Below are 16,167 nucleotides of genomic sequence, written 5' to 3'. Positions count from 1 at the left end.
TTTTGTGCCAGTACCATGCTGTCTTGGTGATCACAGCTTTGTAGTAAAGCTTGAAATCAGGCAATGTGATGGCCCCAGTTTTGTTTTTCAACATTTCCTTAGCAATTCAAGGTCCCTTCTGGATTCATACAAATTTTAGGATTATTTGTCCCAGCACTTTGAAAAATGCTGGTGGAATTTTGATTGGGATGGTTTTGAAAGTATGGATTGCTCTGGGCAGTATAGACATTTTAACAATGTTTATTCTTCTGATCCATGAGTGTGGAATGCTTTTCCATCATTTTGTGTCTTCTTTGATTTCTTTCATAAGTGTTCTGTAGTTCCTTTAGTACAGACCCTTTACCTCTTTAGTTAGCTTTATTCCCAGGTATCTTATGGTTCTTGGTTCCATAGTAAATGGAATCAATTCTCTAATTTCCCTTTCTATATTTTCATCATTAGTGTATAAGAAAGCAACTGATTTCTGTACATTGACTTTGTATCCTGCCACATTACTGAATTGCTGTATGAATTCTAGTAGTTTGGGGGTGGAGTTTTTCAGGTTTTCCATATAAAGTATAATGTCATCTGTGAAGGGAGAGAGTTTGACTTCTTTGCCAATTTGCATACCTTTTATTTCTTTTTGTTGTCTCTTGTTGCTAGGATTTCTAGTACTATGTTGAACAAGAGTGGCGAGAGTGGGCATCCCCCTGTCGTGTTCCTGATCTCAAAGGGAAGGCTGCCAGCTTTTCCCATTGAGAATGATATTCACTGTGGGTTTTTAGACAGATAGATAGATAGATACATAGATTTATTTTATGAAGTTTAGGAATGTTCCCTCTATCCCCACACTTTGGAGCATTTTAATCAGGAATGGATGCTATGTCATGTCAAATGCTTTTTCTGCATCAATTGAGAGGACCATGTGGCTCTTGTCTCTACTCTTACTGATTTGTTCTATCACACTGACAATCTCTTTATCTTTAAAATGAGGGGATAGGGCATGACGTTAACATAGAAGTGTTCTTCCAGCTGTAAAATGTACATTAACAAAATTTTAACACCTAGCATTTTTCCTAATGCTAGGAAAATATGCTAGGAAAAATACCCATTTTTTACCTAAAAAATAGGTATTGGAATGACCTAAGGAAAGTGGCCACTTTGGCTAGGTCAAGCAGAACATTGTAGATTGTGTTTTGCCCTGTGTCAGAAAGAACTTGGGACCCCTCCATTTCTGAAGGTTCTGACTAGTATTTCAAAATAAAATGCAGAGCTAATGCCGAAGAAAAGTCTTTGCAATAAAGACTTTTGTAAAAAAATGATTTTTGAATTGCAATTCTAAACTGTGATGATTATTTCTTGTTGCGAAACCAGAGTAGATCAAGGAGTGGACACGGGGTTCTGTAGCTCAAAACTGTGCTTTTGGTGGGTGGTTACCAGTGGACTCCATCAATTCCTGGGGCAATTCACTGTGGTTTTGAAATGACACATTTTATAAAATGTCTCTCTTATTTTACTCAGGTTATACTGGAGAGCTTTGCCAATCCAAGATTGATTATTGTATCCTAGACCCATGCAGAAATGGAGCAACATGTGTTTCTAATCTCAGTGGATTCACCTGCCAGTGTCCAGAAGGTAAATATCATTGCCTAGGAGTACCTTTTGTTTTCATTTTAAATCATAAACTACTTTGATCAGCTTTAAATTTCTGGAAAAATCCATACAAGAGAACTTCTTATTTTATTTACAAAAGGTTTGAATATTAGACATAATCCAGGAATTTCTGTGATTTTTATTTATACATTGAAAACAATAAATGCAATACAATGAATAAATATGTTTTTTCCTAAATTTCACATGTTAAAATTTTCAAAATTTTGCTTATTTTTGATACCAGTTCACATAAAAAAATTTTTTTTTCCCTTAACTTTTATTTATTTGTCAGAGAGAGAGAGCACAGAAGCCAGGGGGAGCAAGCAGGGGGAGAGGGAGAAGTGGGCTCCCCAACTGAGCAGGGAGCCCAGTGAAGGACTCGATCCCAGGACCCTGAGATCACGACCTGAGCCAAAGGCAGACGCTTAACCGACTGAGCCACCCAGGCATCCCACATAAAAAATATTTCAACATAAAGTTCGCTTGCTTTTATTTGTAAATCAACTTCATACCATCTTAGAAACTTTAATTTAGCTGGAAAGCCCCATCTTTTGAGCTCCTTTTTACTTTAACCAAGTTTTACTTTGAGAGTGGTTTGATCTGAAGGAGCAGACAGATAATCATAGCTATCCAGCTGCAAGGAATGACTTTGGTCTTGGAGGAAGTTCTCATTTCTGTGTGGGAGGATGTTACGGAAATGATTACCTTAAACTTTAATGCTGTAAGAATAACCCACTATTAGAGAGTTTTTTCCCCTAAAATAGCATGTGAGCTCCTGATCCACAGAAGGGGCGTTGACAACTACATGAAGTACGGAGATTAAGTGCAGAGTCTGAGCATCAGGAAAACTCTGTCCGCCACATTAGCCTCTACTGCCCCTGGCTGAGAGGCTGCAGGGGGCCATGTTGCTGAAAGGGACTGACTTCCCAGGTGACCTGAGGGCTCGGGGTAGCCAGGAGTGGCACCTGTGATCTGTAGCCCCCTCTACTCTTTAATGTTTTGAAGACATGAACTAAAGTGAATCCTGTCTCCAGCTTCTGCTCACCTGCACAGGGATAGGAGCTGGAGGCCAGGGCCAGCCTAGGGTTACCATGGCAATGGAGTTCAGTGTGTTTGATGAGCCTCTCCTTTGACCCTCCCCCTGAGTCTCTGAAGCAAATGGGAACACTTGGAAATGTTGGAAGTCAAAGGCTGAGCAAGCAGCACCATGTCACTTGCTGAAAGAAGGCGTTGCAGATTTTCACAGTGTCATTATGCCCTGGGTTCATCAGTTGCTACCTAGGTGGTTGTGGGCTGTGCTTATGGTCAAGGACGGGCTTCAGAGTCACCAGCTGATCTACCACGGCAAATCATTAACCCCCCCTCCCTGATCCTCCTAAACGTGGGCTGTGGTGATCCTGTAGACTTCACACGCCATGCCGCGTACAAATAGGATTTTTAAAGAGTTTTGAAAACTCCAAATTGCTTATTTTTAATTGTTTTGATTGCCACCAGAAAGTTAAAATGAAGCTGCAGAGGCTCCTAAAGGTAGTAACTTAGAAAAATCAGTGGGGTGCCTGGATGGCTCAGTTAAGTGTCTGATTCTTAAATTTGGCTCAGGTCATGATCTCAGGGTTGTGAGATCGAGCCCTGTGTCGTGTTCCATGCTCAGCCCAGAGCATGCTTGAGATTCTCTCTCTCCCTCCTCCTCTGTTTCTTTCTTCCTCTCTAAAAAATAATTTTTTAAAAAATTTAAACATCTGAGTATTTAAAAAAATTACATCTGTAATAAGGGATGGCCCTTGAAGTAGGACCCAGGAATTTTACTTTTGCTGCATTTCTCAGTGGATAAACGTGGCTGAACACTTCCTGTGCACCAGGCACCGTGCTGGGTGCTGGGACATCAGGGTTAGTGAAGTGCGGACGGCCCCTCCCATGGCGCGTGCTGCGCAGATAAATACGTAATGACAGCAGGACTGGGGCCTTGAAGAGGTACAAACGGAAGCTGGTCAGCCTTGGGGAGCTGGGGGTGCTGCCCACATGGGGAGACCCTGAGTGAGGAGGGCGGAGTTGATGGCATCACTGATGAGGGAAGACAAAGAGGAAGAAAGTGGGTGATCAGAGGCTGCGCGGAGCATTTCACTTTCATCCTGAGGGAGAGCCAGGGGCTTTGGTCTGGAGTCTGGCTCAGCCACTTACTCACCAGCCCCCTCTTGTGGCTGAGTGAGCGCATGCCTGTCTGTCTCCGTTTCCTGGTCTGTGCGTTGGGGATGCTGCCCACTTAAGAGGGACAATGAGGATTAAGGAGATGAGACAGGTAAGGGCCTTGGCACAGTGCCTGGCTATGGCTTATTCCCCGTTAGCTGCTTCATCATGATCATTTTCCTAGTAACGATTACTGTTAAACCGTGGATAGATGTAGATTGGAGAAGGACAAGAGTGGGAATAAGGAGAGAAGCTTGGGGGTTGTTGCAGAAGTCCAGGCAATAGATGTGGACTGGTGCGAAGGGGAGGGTATAACTTGAGAGGTCAAATGAGGGGCGCCTGAGTTGGGTGGGTTATGGGGGGCAGGGGAGAAGAGGGCATGTTTGTGCCATCTCACTCTACCATCTCCATTCGTGGAGAAAAGGAAATGCAGAAGAGGGGTGTTCTATTTTGGATGTGCTGAGTTTGAGGGGCCTTTGTGGCATCCAAGCAGAGATGTCACCTGGGCAGTTCTATGTGAGTCTGAAGGTTGGGGCAGAAGTCTGGGCCAAGTCCAAACAGACACAGCCCACAGATGTCAGTTGAAAGCTGGGCAGCTGGGGGACTGTCTAGAGAACCTTCTTTTTTATCCGGTGGCCTGTCAGCTCCTCCATGGCATCTAGATAAAACCTAGAGGAAAAGTGATGATCTGGAATTAAAAGGATGGAGACGGATTTCCCAGCAGTCTTTGCATGAAGACTTTTGTTCAGAGGTTTACCTTCCCTGAAGACGGACCAGGAAAAAGGGGCTTTAATTATAGTTCTGAGGGATTCATTGCCATGTTTCAGAGCGTCTTAGTGGGAGCGGAGGCTGGGCTGGCATTTCTAAAGCAACCCCTCCCACTGGCTTGCTCTTTGGGTGCTGATTGTAGAAAAGAATGTTTATAGAGCACTTTACTTTAAAAAGCCTATGTCTCCGGGATCCTTCTCATATCAGCCACATTGTGAAGACAAGTTTGGAAAGTGTCTCAAGTGCACAGAATGTTCTGGATTCTGAGCCAGCACTGGACACTTGCTGCCTTCTTCTCTTTCTTTCCTTTTTTCCTTTTCATCTCCAGTGATTAACATTTTGTCATGTCTGCTTTCTATGTATGCGTTTATGTATATGGTCTGGGTCTTTCCAAAGCAATTTGAAAGTAAATGACAGACATCATGCCTCTTCATCCCCAAATAAATCGGTTTGTGTTTTCTGAGGATCAGGACCTTCTCCTTTGTATCTTACTGAGCGTCTGGAAAATGATCACACCTAAGAAAACTAGTAATGATTTCCTAATATTGTATGCTGCGTGCCCTTTCTTCATCTACTTCATAGGCATTAATTCAGTCTGCCCTGCTTCCTCATGTTATATTGTGAGGGTGGGAAATACTCTACCCATGGAGCATTTAGCTCCATATTTTATGTTAGTAAGAGGTTCATAAAAATGTGTTAAACTAATTATAGAAGTCAGCACTTAGATATCACTCTCAGTGTCTCCCAGCTCATCTGACCCTCACAGCAATCCGATGAAGCAGATGCTGTTAATATTTCCATTTAACAGATTGGGAAACCGAGGTACAAGAGATTAAATAGCCTGCCTATGATCACATAGCTAGAAATTTAAACCCAGGCAACTTGGCGCTGGCCTTCTTATCCATTGTCCTGTACTGTCTCTAAATACATCCTTTAAAATAAGTTCCATCCTGTTTATTTATTTTTAAAGATTTTATTTATTTAAGAGAGAGAGAGCATGAGCAAGAGGGGCAGAGAGTGAGGGTCAAGAAGACTCCCCGCTGAGCAGGGAGCCCGATGTAGGACTGGATCCCAGGACGCTGAGATCATGACCTGAGCCGAAGGCAGACGCTTCACCAACTGAACCACCCAGGTCCCGTCCCCACCCCATCCCGTTTATTTTTAAAGATGATCTTTGTAACCAGAGTCATGAGTAAAATAAATGAAAAGTCTGTTGGGTTCTAAAACTTCTAAATGATGCTGCTAAAAATTCTTAAGTCTGGGAAAAGCTAGAAAAAAAGTTTTTTTTTTTCATATATACATATTTAAATTATATATATATATAAATTTCCTTTTTGTAAGTCCAGCGAGATCCTTTTACAGCACTTTCCTTCCATTCCAGAAAGCTGTTAAAACTGGGTTTTCCCTCTGGATAGTTCTTTCAACTCTGCGTGCTCACATGTTGGCTCTTTTCCATCCTTTTCATCTGCATTCCGTTTCCTTCAAGGATCCTTCTCCCTCCAAGCTGGACCAAGTCCTCCGAGGTTGGAGTCCCTCCTGGGTATCTGTCTCTTTGACTCTTCGCCTTCTTTTTCACCTCTTTCAGAAAGTTCAAAGTCAGGCCCTCGGGACGCTGTGTGCAGTGATGATCATTTAAGTGTTCCTTCTGGAAGGTGTGTGCTTGCTTCCCACACTTAGAGTTTTATCCTTCATCAACAGGTTCTGTCTTTTCTCTGAATTTCTACTTAACTTTCCCTGGGTCCCCATCTGTAAAGTGCCGTTTCAGATTATAGGGACCTTATAGGTGGTGGTGCTAAGATACAAAAGTAAAAATGTCACGAGCATTTCCTTATCTGTACCTTACTGAATGACAACAGCTCAGAGGAGTAATTAGAAGCTGATTTTTTGCCTACGTTATTTACTCTGTGTGCTGATATTGTCTTTATGTTTGGTTTAGGACTCTGAGATCCTTCAATTTTAGACTAAATGCATTATAATTCTGAAGACGTCTAATTATATATACTTACCATCGCTGCCTATTGATATTGAAATGTGTAAACTTAAATAGATGAATATATTTAAATACATATTTAGCCATCTTCTTTGCTTCAGCATCTCGATTTTTATTTTCTTTCTGCCTCAGGATTTGAGGCAGGATACCCCACAGACTGATAGGGAATAACAAAGAACTTAATAGAGATGAGAACATTTGGCGGGAAAGCCCATTTGTGGGTTCCAGAAGTGTGACGATTCGCACGGTGCAGGGCCTTGGGTCACATTGCATTGAATCTGATCACTTTCCTGGCATTTCCCTGGGTGTGCTCAACCAGAGACCGGAGTGAGAATATGGTGCTTCAGGTGCTATTGTGAGAAGATATTATTTTATCTGATATACTTTACAAACATTAAAGGTATTTTCTGGTGTGATGCCTTCTGGTGGGATTACAGACAGAATTTGTCTTAATAGCTCTTTGTACCATAGTCTTGAGTGCGATTATTGCAAACAAGGAGGGGGGATCCGCTTCCTTCAGTCCTTGAACTGTTAGAACACCACCCTGGGTTCCACTGTCCGACATGCAGATCTTATAACCTGGAAAACTCTGGAGCCACGGATGGTTGGAGCCTTTCTCTGACCCGGAGGTCTGGACACCTGAGTCAGGGGCTAGTGAAGAGGTGGGGGGTGGGCTGGTCACCAATGTGGATTATTAGGGTCACATGGCTTGTGTTTGAATTCTGGACCTACCGGTCTCACAGCTCTTTGCTTCTCAGGGGCTCATTTTTCTCACTTAGAAAATGAGGATGATGTTAGGACATCCTTTATAAGTTGGTGTGAAGAACAGAGAAGGCCCTAGCTCTGTGCTTGGGAAATACTAAATACCGAATAATATTAGCAGTGATGATAATGACGATGCTGGTGGGGGCTTTAGTCGTATCCCTTTGGGTGAGTCATAAATTTTATCTCTTCCAGCCGTTGTTTTCTTGTTGCAAAATGATAAGGATTGACTTTTATCTTTAAGGGACCCAATTCCGAACAGCCTTTGATTCAAATCTATCTGTTTAAGAGCCCCTTGCCGAGTCAATAAATCCAGCTCGTTGTTTCAAGTAATGTTTGCGAAGAAAAGTTTCATAACCTCTAAACGACTCCCTAAAACTTAATGTTGGCCCACAGGCCCCGTAGGTTAAATCCCTGCAATAAGCTCCAAGGGTTTATCCAAACTATTTTTGTTTTTCTACATTTTATAGCCTTGAGTAATCAAGCCCTATAAATCCTTTTGTCCAACTCAAATGTCAGTGGTAATGCTTTTCATCTTAAAGGGATTTACAGGCAATAGCCACACATGTCATAAAAATTATCTCCGAGATAATGTGTATTGTTCAGAAACTGGGCATGTTACCCAGGAAGGATTTAGGAGTTACACAGTCCTGGGATTTGGTTGTTTTTCCCCAGTATCCTGATACGTAGAGCTTTGGGGAAAACACTCTCTGAGACCCTATTAAACTACATGTATTTCCATAAGAAATGTGTAGCCCGTCCTCATAAAATTAGCAGGCCTGAGTAAAATACTGTTCTTATTCTTTTAAAATTTGGCATCATCCCTAAATCACCACTTCATCTAAGAATTGTAGCAGCTGAGATCCTTGGACTCCCAAGGATCCCATGGTTTTACCTTTTGGAAACAAAGCAGGTTTTCAGATTTATCAAGTGTGAGTAAAACTTAATTTCTCTGTTTGGTGCATGCGGATTAATTTTTGATTTTCAGTTGAGTTCATATTTCTCATCTTTTGGTCTTTCTTTCTTTTTTTAACCCCCACATAGCAGTTTCTCTGAGATTATTTATTTGTTTATTTTTAAAGATCGAAACATTTTTTGCCATCTCTCTGAGATTGTTTAAATAAAAACACTGCAAGGGACTTTGTCCGCTGCTTCTCAAATCAGCAGTGGGACAAGGCAGTCATTTTGGTGACTGTCATTTTTAGCTCTATTTTACCTTGGGGAACCATTCTGATGCCCAGGTCAGTGTTGGCAGGTGACAGCTGGAAGTTACATTGTGACAAATGGAGGAAGATCTTAATCATGGTAGCTTGCTGCTTTTCTTTATAAGAAGAGGTAAGGAATAGCTTATATGTAAATGGGAATTCCGATTTCTTAAGGTGTGTGTCTGGATTTACCCATGAAAATTAGTTAGTGTTCTTAAAACCTTTCGACTTTGAACATTCGGGTATCATGTCCTGAATTTCATTATCTTTATCCCTTATCTCTCTTGGGGCTTCAGGAATCACCACAGCCTCAGCGGTAACTGTAACAATGAAGATAACTGTTGTTGGTTGAGTGCCTATTCTGTTTAGCACTTGAAAAGTTATTATTTAAGACAAGTTCCCAGTTAGCCGCTGAGAGGTGGGTAGACTTTGCTGCTTGAGTTGGAATCTGTGTCTGATCCCATATTACGTGGTGACCTTGGCAGACAACCCTAAATTCTCTATGCCACGTGTTCTGCATCTGTAGAGCGAAGGTAGTATTAGTGCCAACTTAATGAGGTTGTTGTAAGGATTAAGTTGGTATACAGTACTCAGAACAGTGGGCTAAGTGATTCATATAAGTGTGGTTGCTTAGTGCCCGCAACAGCTGTACAAGGAGGATCCCAATGGACCCAGGAGATAAGCCAAGTTTGTCTGATTCTGGAGTTCGTGTTCTCTCTGCTGTACTGAGCTCCTTCTCTGGTCAAGTTCAACTTCGTGTGGTGACAGCTAGCTAGTTGGGTGCACGTCTGCTCTCCTTCATGGGATTCCAGGCTTGTTGAGGGCAGTGATGTTAAATTTTCCTTTGTATTCCTTAGCACGCCTGGCACTTAAATACCTATGGGCCTTTTGCTGAATGTCTGAGGGAGTGAATATCTCAAAACTATTGCAACACTGTTGCTTCATATGGGAGGAAACCTGAGCCAAGATGAATGAACCAATGTTTGCTAATATAACTAGGTGACTCATTGGCTAGGCCCCAGCAGTGAGGGGGAGATCAGATCCCATCCCGTATCCTGTTCAGCGCGGTTTAGGGGTCATAGGAGACTGGGCAGATTTCATATACCTTATTTGGGGATCCCTTCTCTGGTTCTCTTCTTCTGTGCCAGACTCCTCCCTGGGGTCCCTGTGGGCAGAGAGAGAGCGCTGGCTGCTACCTCTACGTTTTGACCTTCCTCTAAAACCTGTCTGCTTTTGCTCACTTTCCAGAGCCGCATAGCTGAAGGGTTATTTGGTCTGGAGTTCACAGTTGGTATTTGTTGGATAATCTGTTAAAAAAAGCTTACTTTGCCATGTTGGAAGCAGAATACCCATATCATGGTCTTTAGGAGCAACAGAGATTATTGATAATAGAATGCAAATATCCTAAAAGTAAGTACAATTCCTTATGCCTCCCTGCAGCAGAATTTGTCTCCATATATATATGTCTATATGTATATAGTCCCCATTTTGACAGCCAGAGGAGGCTGGAAGGACATTTTTGTCGGACTTGGACCAGAGCACCATGTGATGTGATCCTGGCTCTTACTTTGGACAGTTCAGATCCAGGCTCTGAGTCCTGTGAACATTTGAAGGTGGGATGGACAGAGACCGGCCTTAGAGAGCCGACCACAGATGCAGCTGCAAATGTAGAAGAATGTTGGTTCATGACTTTATCATATTCTGTTTTTGGTCAAATAAGCTTTTCTTTGACTAGTTTTTCCAATGGAGTTCTCATCTCTGAGATCTGATGAAAGGCCACCAAAGGTAGATGCTTAAGCTTCCCCTTCTTTTTTTTTTTTTTTTTTTTTTTTGACAGATAGAGATCACAAGTAGGGAGAGAGGTAGGCAGAGAGAGAGAGAGGAGGAAGCAGGCTCCCCGCCAAGCAGAGAGCCCGATGCGGGGCTCGATCCCAGGACCCTGGGATCATGACCTGAGCGAAAGGCAGAGGCTTTAACCCACTGAGCCACCCAGGCGCCCCTAAGCTTCCCCTTCTTGAAGCATTTCCCACTGCTCTACTTTCTAATTGACCCAGTTATATTTAATTGTAATTCATATAAAGAATCTTGTCCCTTCCTTACTTTCGATTCCCAAATAGTCTACACTTAGTGATGTGTCTGGTCCCAGTACACCAGGGCGTGCATGTGGACTGATCTCACCACTGTCCCCTCTCACTTGACCATTACACTCTGCTGTGTTACAGTCTAGGACTTTAAATAACACTTTAAATAATTTTATCATTTTACCTTCACAATCAGAGAAACCTATGTTTAGATGAGCTCAAGGGGAAAAAAAAACCCACCTGTAAGTACATCCACCAAGAGAGAAAACTTTGAATTTTAGGCAAATCTTTGAAGTCTCTTTTTAATTTAATTTAATCTTTTAAAAAAGATTTTTATTTATTTATTATAGAGAGAGAGAGGGAGAACAGGTATAGGGACAGAGGGACAGGGAGAAGCAGACTCCCCTCTGAGCAGAGAGCCTGATGTGGGGCTCAGTCACAGGACCCAGCGATCATGACCTGAGCTGAAGACAGATGCTTAACTGACTGAGCCACCCAGGTGCCCCTGAAGTCTCTTTCTTTAGTGTGTATTTTAGAAAACTAAAATTGGATCTTACTGTGCATTCTCTTTTGTAATGAGCTTCTTAAACTGAACAATGTGTTCCAAATGTTTTCCTGTATCATTATTTTCCTAAAGCATTGTTATTAATGGCTGCATTTTATTCCATCATGTGAATATGAAATAATGTATTTAATGAAAGACTTAATCATCCTCTTTGTGGATCCTACTTTGTGGCAGTTATTGTGCTAATGACAAGGGACCTAGGAGTGAACAAGGCAGGTGGGACTCTGGCTCGTGGATCTTTTGGGGTAGTGGGTAAAAGAAACAATGTAGACATTATGACCACACATATGACTGGGCTCTACTAGAGTGGTTTAGTTGAAGAGGGACCTCCACCCCCCCCAGACTGGGGGCTGGAGGGAAATCCAGGAAATGTTCCAAGGGAAGTAATGTTTTAATGGAGACCCGAAGGGGAAGCGGCACCAAGATAGTAAGTTAGGGCTGTGGGCAGAAGACTGAGTCTCCCAGGAAGAGAACGTGGACACCATGTGTGAAGGTATAGGAGAGAGTGCGTGCCATGTTTGAGGAACAGAGGGGAGCTCGGCAGAACTGTAATGCACAATGTGATGGAGAGATAGTATGGACCAGTGACTGAAGTAGAAGGCAGCTTGGCAGGCCCTCCAACACCGTGACAAGGGGATTGGGCTCCATCCGAGCATGTGGGGGAGGGCACCATGATTCGTTTTAGCAGAGAAGGGGCAGAACTTTAGCATTTAAGAGAAATTACTGTAGCTGGAGGAGGAATAATGGATTGGAGGACAACGAAAGTCGGAGAACTCTGTGACAGTAATTTAGGTGAGCAATAATGGTGGAACGAGTCAGGGACAATGGAGGTAGAAGGGGATGGACTGGCTGTAAGAAGAGAGGGAGAGGGACCATGGAGGACAAGCCAGCCTTCAGAAAGCTTTAGGCAACTGCACGTATGGGGGTGCTGCAGGGCAATGAGCAGCTTTGAGGGGAGAGGATGGGAAGTTCCATTTGGGACACAAATTTAATGAACCCATGGGACACTCTGTCGATTACCAGATGGCTTCGGTCAAATTACTTAGCCCTCTGGGCTTCAGTTTGAAAATATCTAAAAGGTAACATGTACCTCATGGAGCTGGGAGGTGGTAGGCAGGTATTCAGTACCTGTGTCTCCCTTCCATGTCCCATTTCTTAGTTCCTGTTTTGTTTTTTTTTTTTTTTTTTTTTTCTTCTTCTTTTGTGTTTCTCCAAACTCAGAATTTCTACAAAGAGTTGAAACATTATTTTTCTTGTGTGTGTAAGGCGATCCTCTGGCTATCTCACATTGCAAATTTCTTGTTGTTCGTGTCAGAGACAATGGTTATGTGGTTTGCTCAGGCTTCCCGACCTCTTGTGAGCTCCGGTTCCTCTCTGGACTCCTGAGGTAGCTTCTAGACTTCTTCTGATTCACTCTTGTCCTCTCTGGTCTGTTCTCCACACAATAGGCAGAGTGAACTTTCTAACAGGTAAATCCCATGTTTTCACTCCAAGCCTCTTAAACCTAGGTGATCCCCCCTCACCCCAACATATGGTGTAGAGCCAGCATATCCCTGCCTGCCTCCTGGACCTTATTTCCCACTACTCTCTTTTCTCCCTAGGGGCTGGCCTCCTGCGGTTCTTAACCACAGCGAGGGCTTGAGAAATGTCCTCCAGGGGGCGCCATTCATTTCAGAACACAATGCTCCTTGGGGTGTTTGCGCCTGATGCTGCCTTTGCTGGAAGTCTTGCTTCAGACTTGACAATGGATCATTCCCTCAGGCCATTCACGGCTCCCTGACCACCCTATTTAAGACAGCCCCGAGTATTCTCTACCTCTTACCCACATCAGTAACGTGTAGCTTGAGTTAATGATATCGATTTATCTTTCTAGTGTCTATTTTCCTAACTAAAATCTAAGGTCCAAAGCAGTGCCTGGTACATGTTGGTCTCCGTTTGTATAGATCGGATAAATGAGTGCCCAAAGAAAACACAAAACTTTCTGGCTAAAACCCGAAATTTCCATTCTTAATAGCCAATGACTTTTGCTCGTATAACCCATGCACTGTAAGTATTGTCTCGTCTTTTATCTGTTGAGTCTAAGCTGAGGAAAAGTTGATTTAATATTCCTCTGATTATTTCCTAGTTATTTTTCATTTTCTCCTCTTACATCTCATTTGTCTTTTTGTTCTGCTAAAGAAAAAGTTTTTAAGGTGATTTTTACTCTCACAGATGGATTTTCTTAAAAATTAAAAGTTATCTTGTAAATGCAATCATCTTGGGTCTGTTACATCTTAGGGCTTCGTAATTGCTTTTTCTAGATGTTCTCCCTTTTCCTCTTTATCTCGCCTAACTGTCTGCTTTCTTAGAATGAGAACAAATGTGGTCCCAATTACGTTTTCCATAAACACCAGCCAAAACCTCCTCTCTGATTCTAATACCACTCCTCTTCCTTGTCTGCCCAGCCAAATCTTGGGCTTGCTTTGAGACCCCGTGCAAAACCCAGCTCTCCCATGAGGTTTTGCTGGCCGGCCCACCCCTGAGATGATCCCTACTTCTTTTGAATTGTTGCTGCTCCTAGAGCCTGTGACGCACATTGACCCTGGGTAGACAGCCTGGGCCAGTCCCTCCAAACTCACAGCAGGCTGGAACCATTCTCTCAGTGCTTGTGCAAAGAAAAGGCAGCCTCAGGTTGTTTCCTCATTGTTCTAGATGTGTTTTTCTAGTCTCTTCTGGAAGAATAATAAGCTCTTGGAAAGTCAAGATGTTTCCTTCTCCTCGCTTCCCTTTGCTGCTCGCCAAGGCACTTAGATGAACCAAATTTCATCCCCTTACCTTTTGTAAGATTTTATTTATTTATTTGAGAGAGAGAGAGTGTGTGTGTGTGTGCCTATACACTCGGGGGCAGGGAGGGGGCAGAGGGAGAGGCAGAAGTGAACTCTACACTGAGCTTAGAACCTGACATGGGATTTGATCCCACAACCCTGAGATCATGTCCTGAGCAGAAACCAAGGGTTGGGAGGCTTAACTGACTGAGCCACCCAGGAGCCCCTCATGCCTTCATCCCGATTCAGTGATTATTCACTTAGGTATCTGTAATCTAACATTTATCCTTCCATACCGCCTTGTAGCAAATCTGCTAGAATATGTCCTCTGTCACTCATCTCCTCATTCATCTGTTCATTTATTCCATAAGTGTTTACTGGGTGCCAAGGCCCAAGGCTGAGGAACCAACCTGAGGAACTAACATAACTTAGGGGTGGGAGACAGATGACAGACAAATAAACCAACACGACTTTGTCATTAGAAATTCAGGGGAGTGGGGTGCTTGGGTGGCTCAGTGGGTTAAGCCTCTGCCTTCAGCTCAGGTCATGATCTCAGGGTCCTGGGATCGAGTCCCGCATCGGGCACCCTGCTTGGCAGGGAGCTTGCTTTCTCCTCTCTCTCTCTGCCTGCCTCTCTGCCTACTTGTGATCTCTCTCTGTCAAATAAATAAATAAAATCTTTAAAAAAAAAAAAAGAAATTCAGGGGAGTGCCATGGAGATAGTGAACCAGGCACTGTGACACAGAATAAAAAGGGATATGTATCCAGAATAGGGTGACCAGGGGAGTCCTGCCTATCGAACATTAAAACTGGAAACTGGGTGTCTAGGTGACTTAAGCATCTGACTTCGACTCAGGTCATGATCTCAGAGTCCTGGGATCAAGCTCTGTGTTGGGCTCTGTGCTCAGTGTGGAGTCTGCCTCACAATCTCTGTCCTTCTCTCCCTCTGCCCCTCTCTACTGGTGGTCTCTCTCTCAAGTAAATAAATAAAATCTTTAAAAAAAAAAAAAAAGCCAGGAACTAAATCATCAAGTGTAAGCAGGTAGGAGCAGCAACTTCCAGGCACCGGGAACGGTATGTGGCGAGGCTCTAGGTGGGGAACAGCTAGTCATTTCTGGGAACTGGAGGGAGGTCGGTGGGGCCAGCTGCCAGAGAAAGAGGGGTCATCGGGTCAGTGTCACACTGTCACAGCGCACAGGGCTTGCTGCCCATGGGTGGGAAGCACATGTTTTATTCTAAGAGCAATGGAAAGCGGTGCTTATATTCACATTTAAAGAAAATATTCCTATTACGGCTTGGAAAACTGGTTGTAGGGGTAGAACAGAATCGGGAATCTCAGAGGAAACTGTTGTAAAGACAAGGAGAGAGATAATTGTGGCTTTGACTTGGAGTGGTGGCAGTAGAGATCAAACAGTGTTTGGGGTCAGGAAGTATTTTGAAGATAGCATCTATTAATATCCACTGATTTGTGAGACGTGGGCTCAGGGGAGAGGAGGCAGTCTTGTCCATGAACGCTTTGCCAAGCCAGTGAAATCACGAGTTGAGGTTCAGGTATCCCTGCATTGTCTTTCCCCTTGCAGAGACCTCTCACCTCTCCATAGCTTCCTAGGCAGAGTGACTTCTTGATCTTGCAACTTAAAATGATCCAGGAACATTTTCTTTTGGTTCCAAAGGTCTGATTGCCACAATGTGTCTATCTGAAGGGTGTTGATTTCTTTATTTACATAACAAATGCTTGGCAGGCATAGACATAAAAATATTGGCTCAAAGACAGAATTCGAAGCAATAGTCAACTAGCTAAATTATAGTTTTGCATTAGCCCCTATTTCCTTGCATTTCTTGCCTAGTTCTGTCTTGTTTGCTTTTCCATTTTAATCCTTTAAGCTTTCATCCTTCTCTGAACTTTCCCCTTGTTACAGCAGAGTTGTTTTAACTGTCTTGACTGCTGGCATTGTTTCCACGGGTTTCAGTTTTTCTCTGGGGCTATTGTGTTTTCTTTCCAGCATTTTCTAATGTCTATCATATGAAGTTTGTAGGACTTGGAAGAGACTGTTGCGAACCAAAAACATTACTATCTTCCTTATTCTGTCTGCACATTTTGATTAACATTATTAAATAATTTTTTTATTTTTCTGCTCTTCAAGTAGGATCATAAATTCACATATATTTGCTCTTT

The 16,167-nt window shown here is 43.0% G+C and overlaps 1 protein-coding gene across 1 annotated transcript in view; it reads left to right on the top strand.

Moving 5' to 3' along the window:
* DNER (delta/notch like EGF repeat containing) overlaps positions 1-16,167 on the top strand; it is a 313,530-nt gene that overhangs the window by 222,690 nt on the left and 74,673 nt on the right. Inside the window, exon 7 of the mRNA XM_046017974.1 lies at positions 1,501-1,614. Within this exon, the coding sequence (XP_045873930.1) occupies positions 1,501-1,614 (114 nt within the window). The remainder of the gene's footprint in view (positions 1-1,500; positions 1,615-16,167) is intronic.

Source organism: Meles meles, chromosome 9, assembly GCF_922984935.1.
Source record: "Meles meles chromosome 9, mMelMel3.1 paternal haplotype, whole genome shotgun sequence".
NCBI classification, from domain to species: domain Eukaryota; kingdom Metazoa; phylum Chordata; class Mammalia; order Carnivora; family Mustelidae; genus Meles; species Meles meles.
This window is presented reverse-complemented; position numbering and strand designations above follow the sequence as displayed.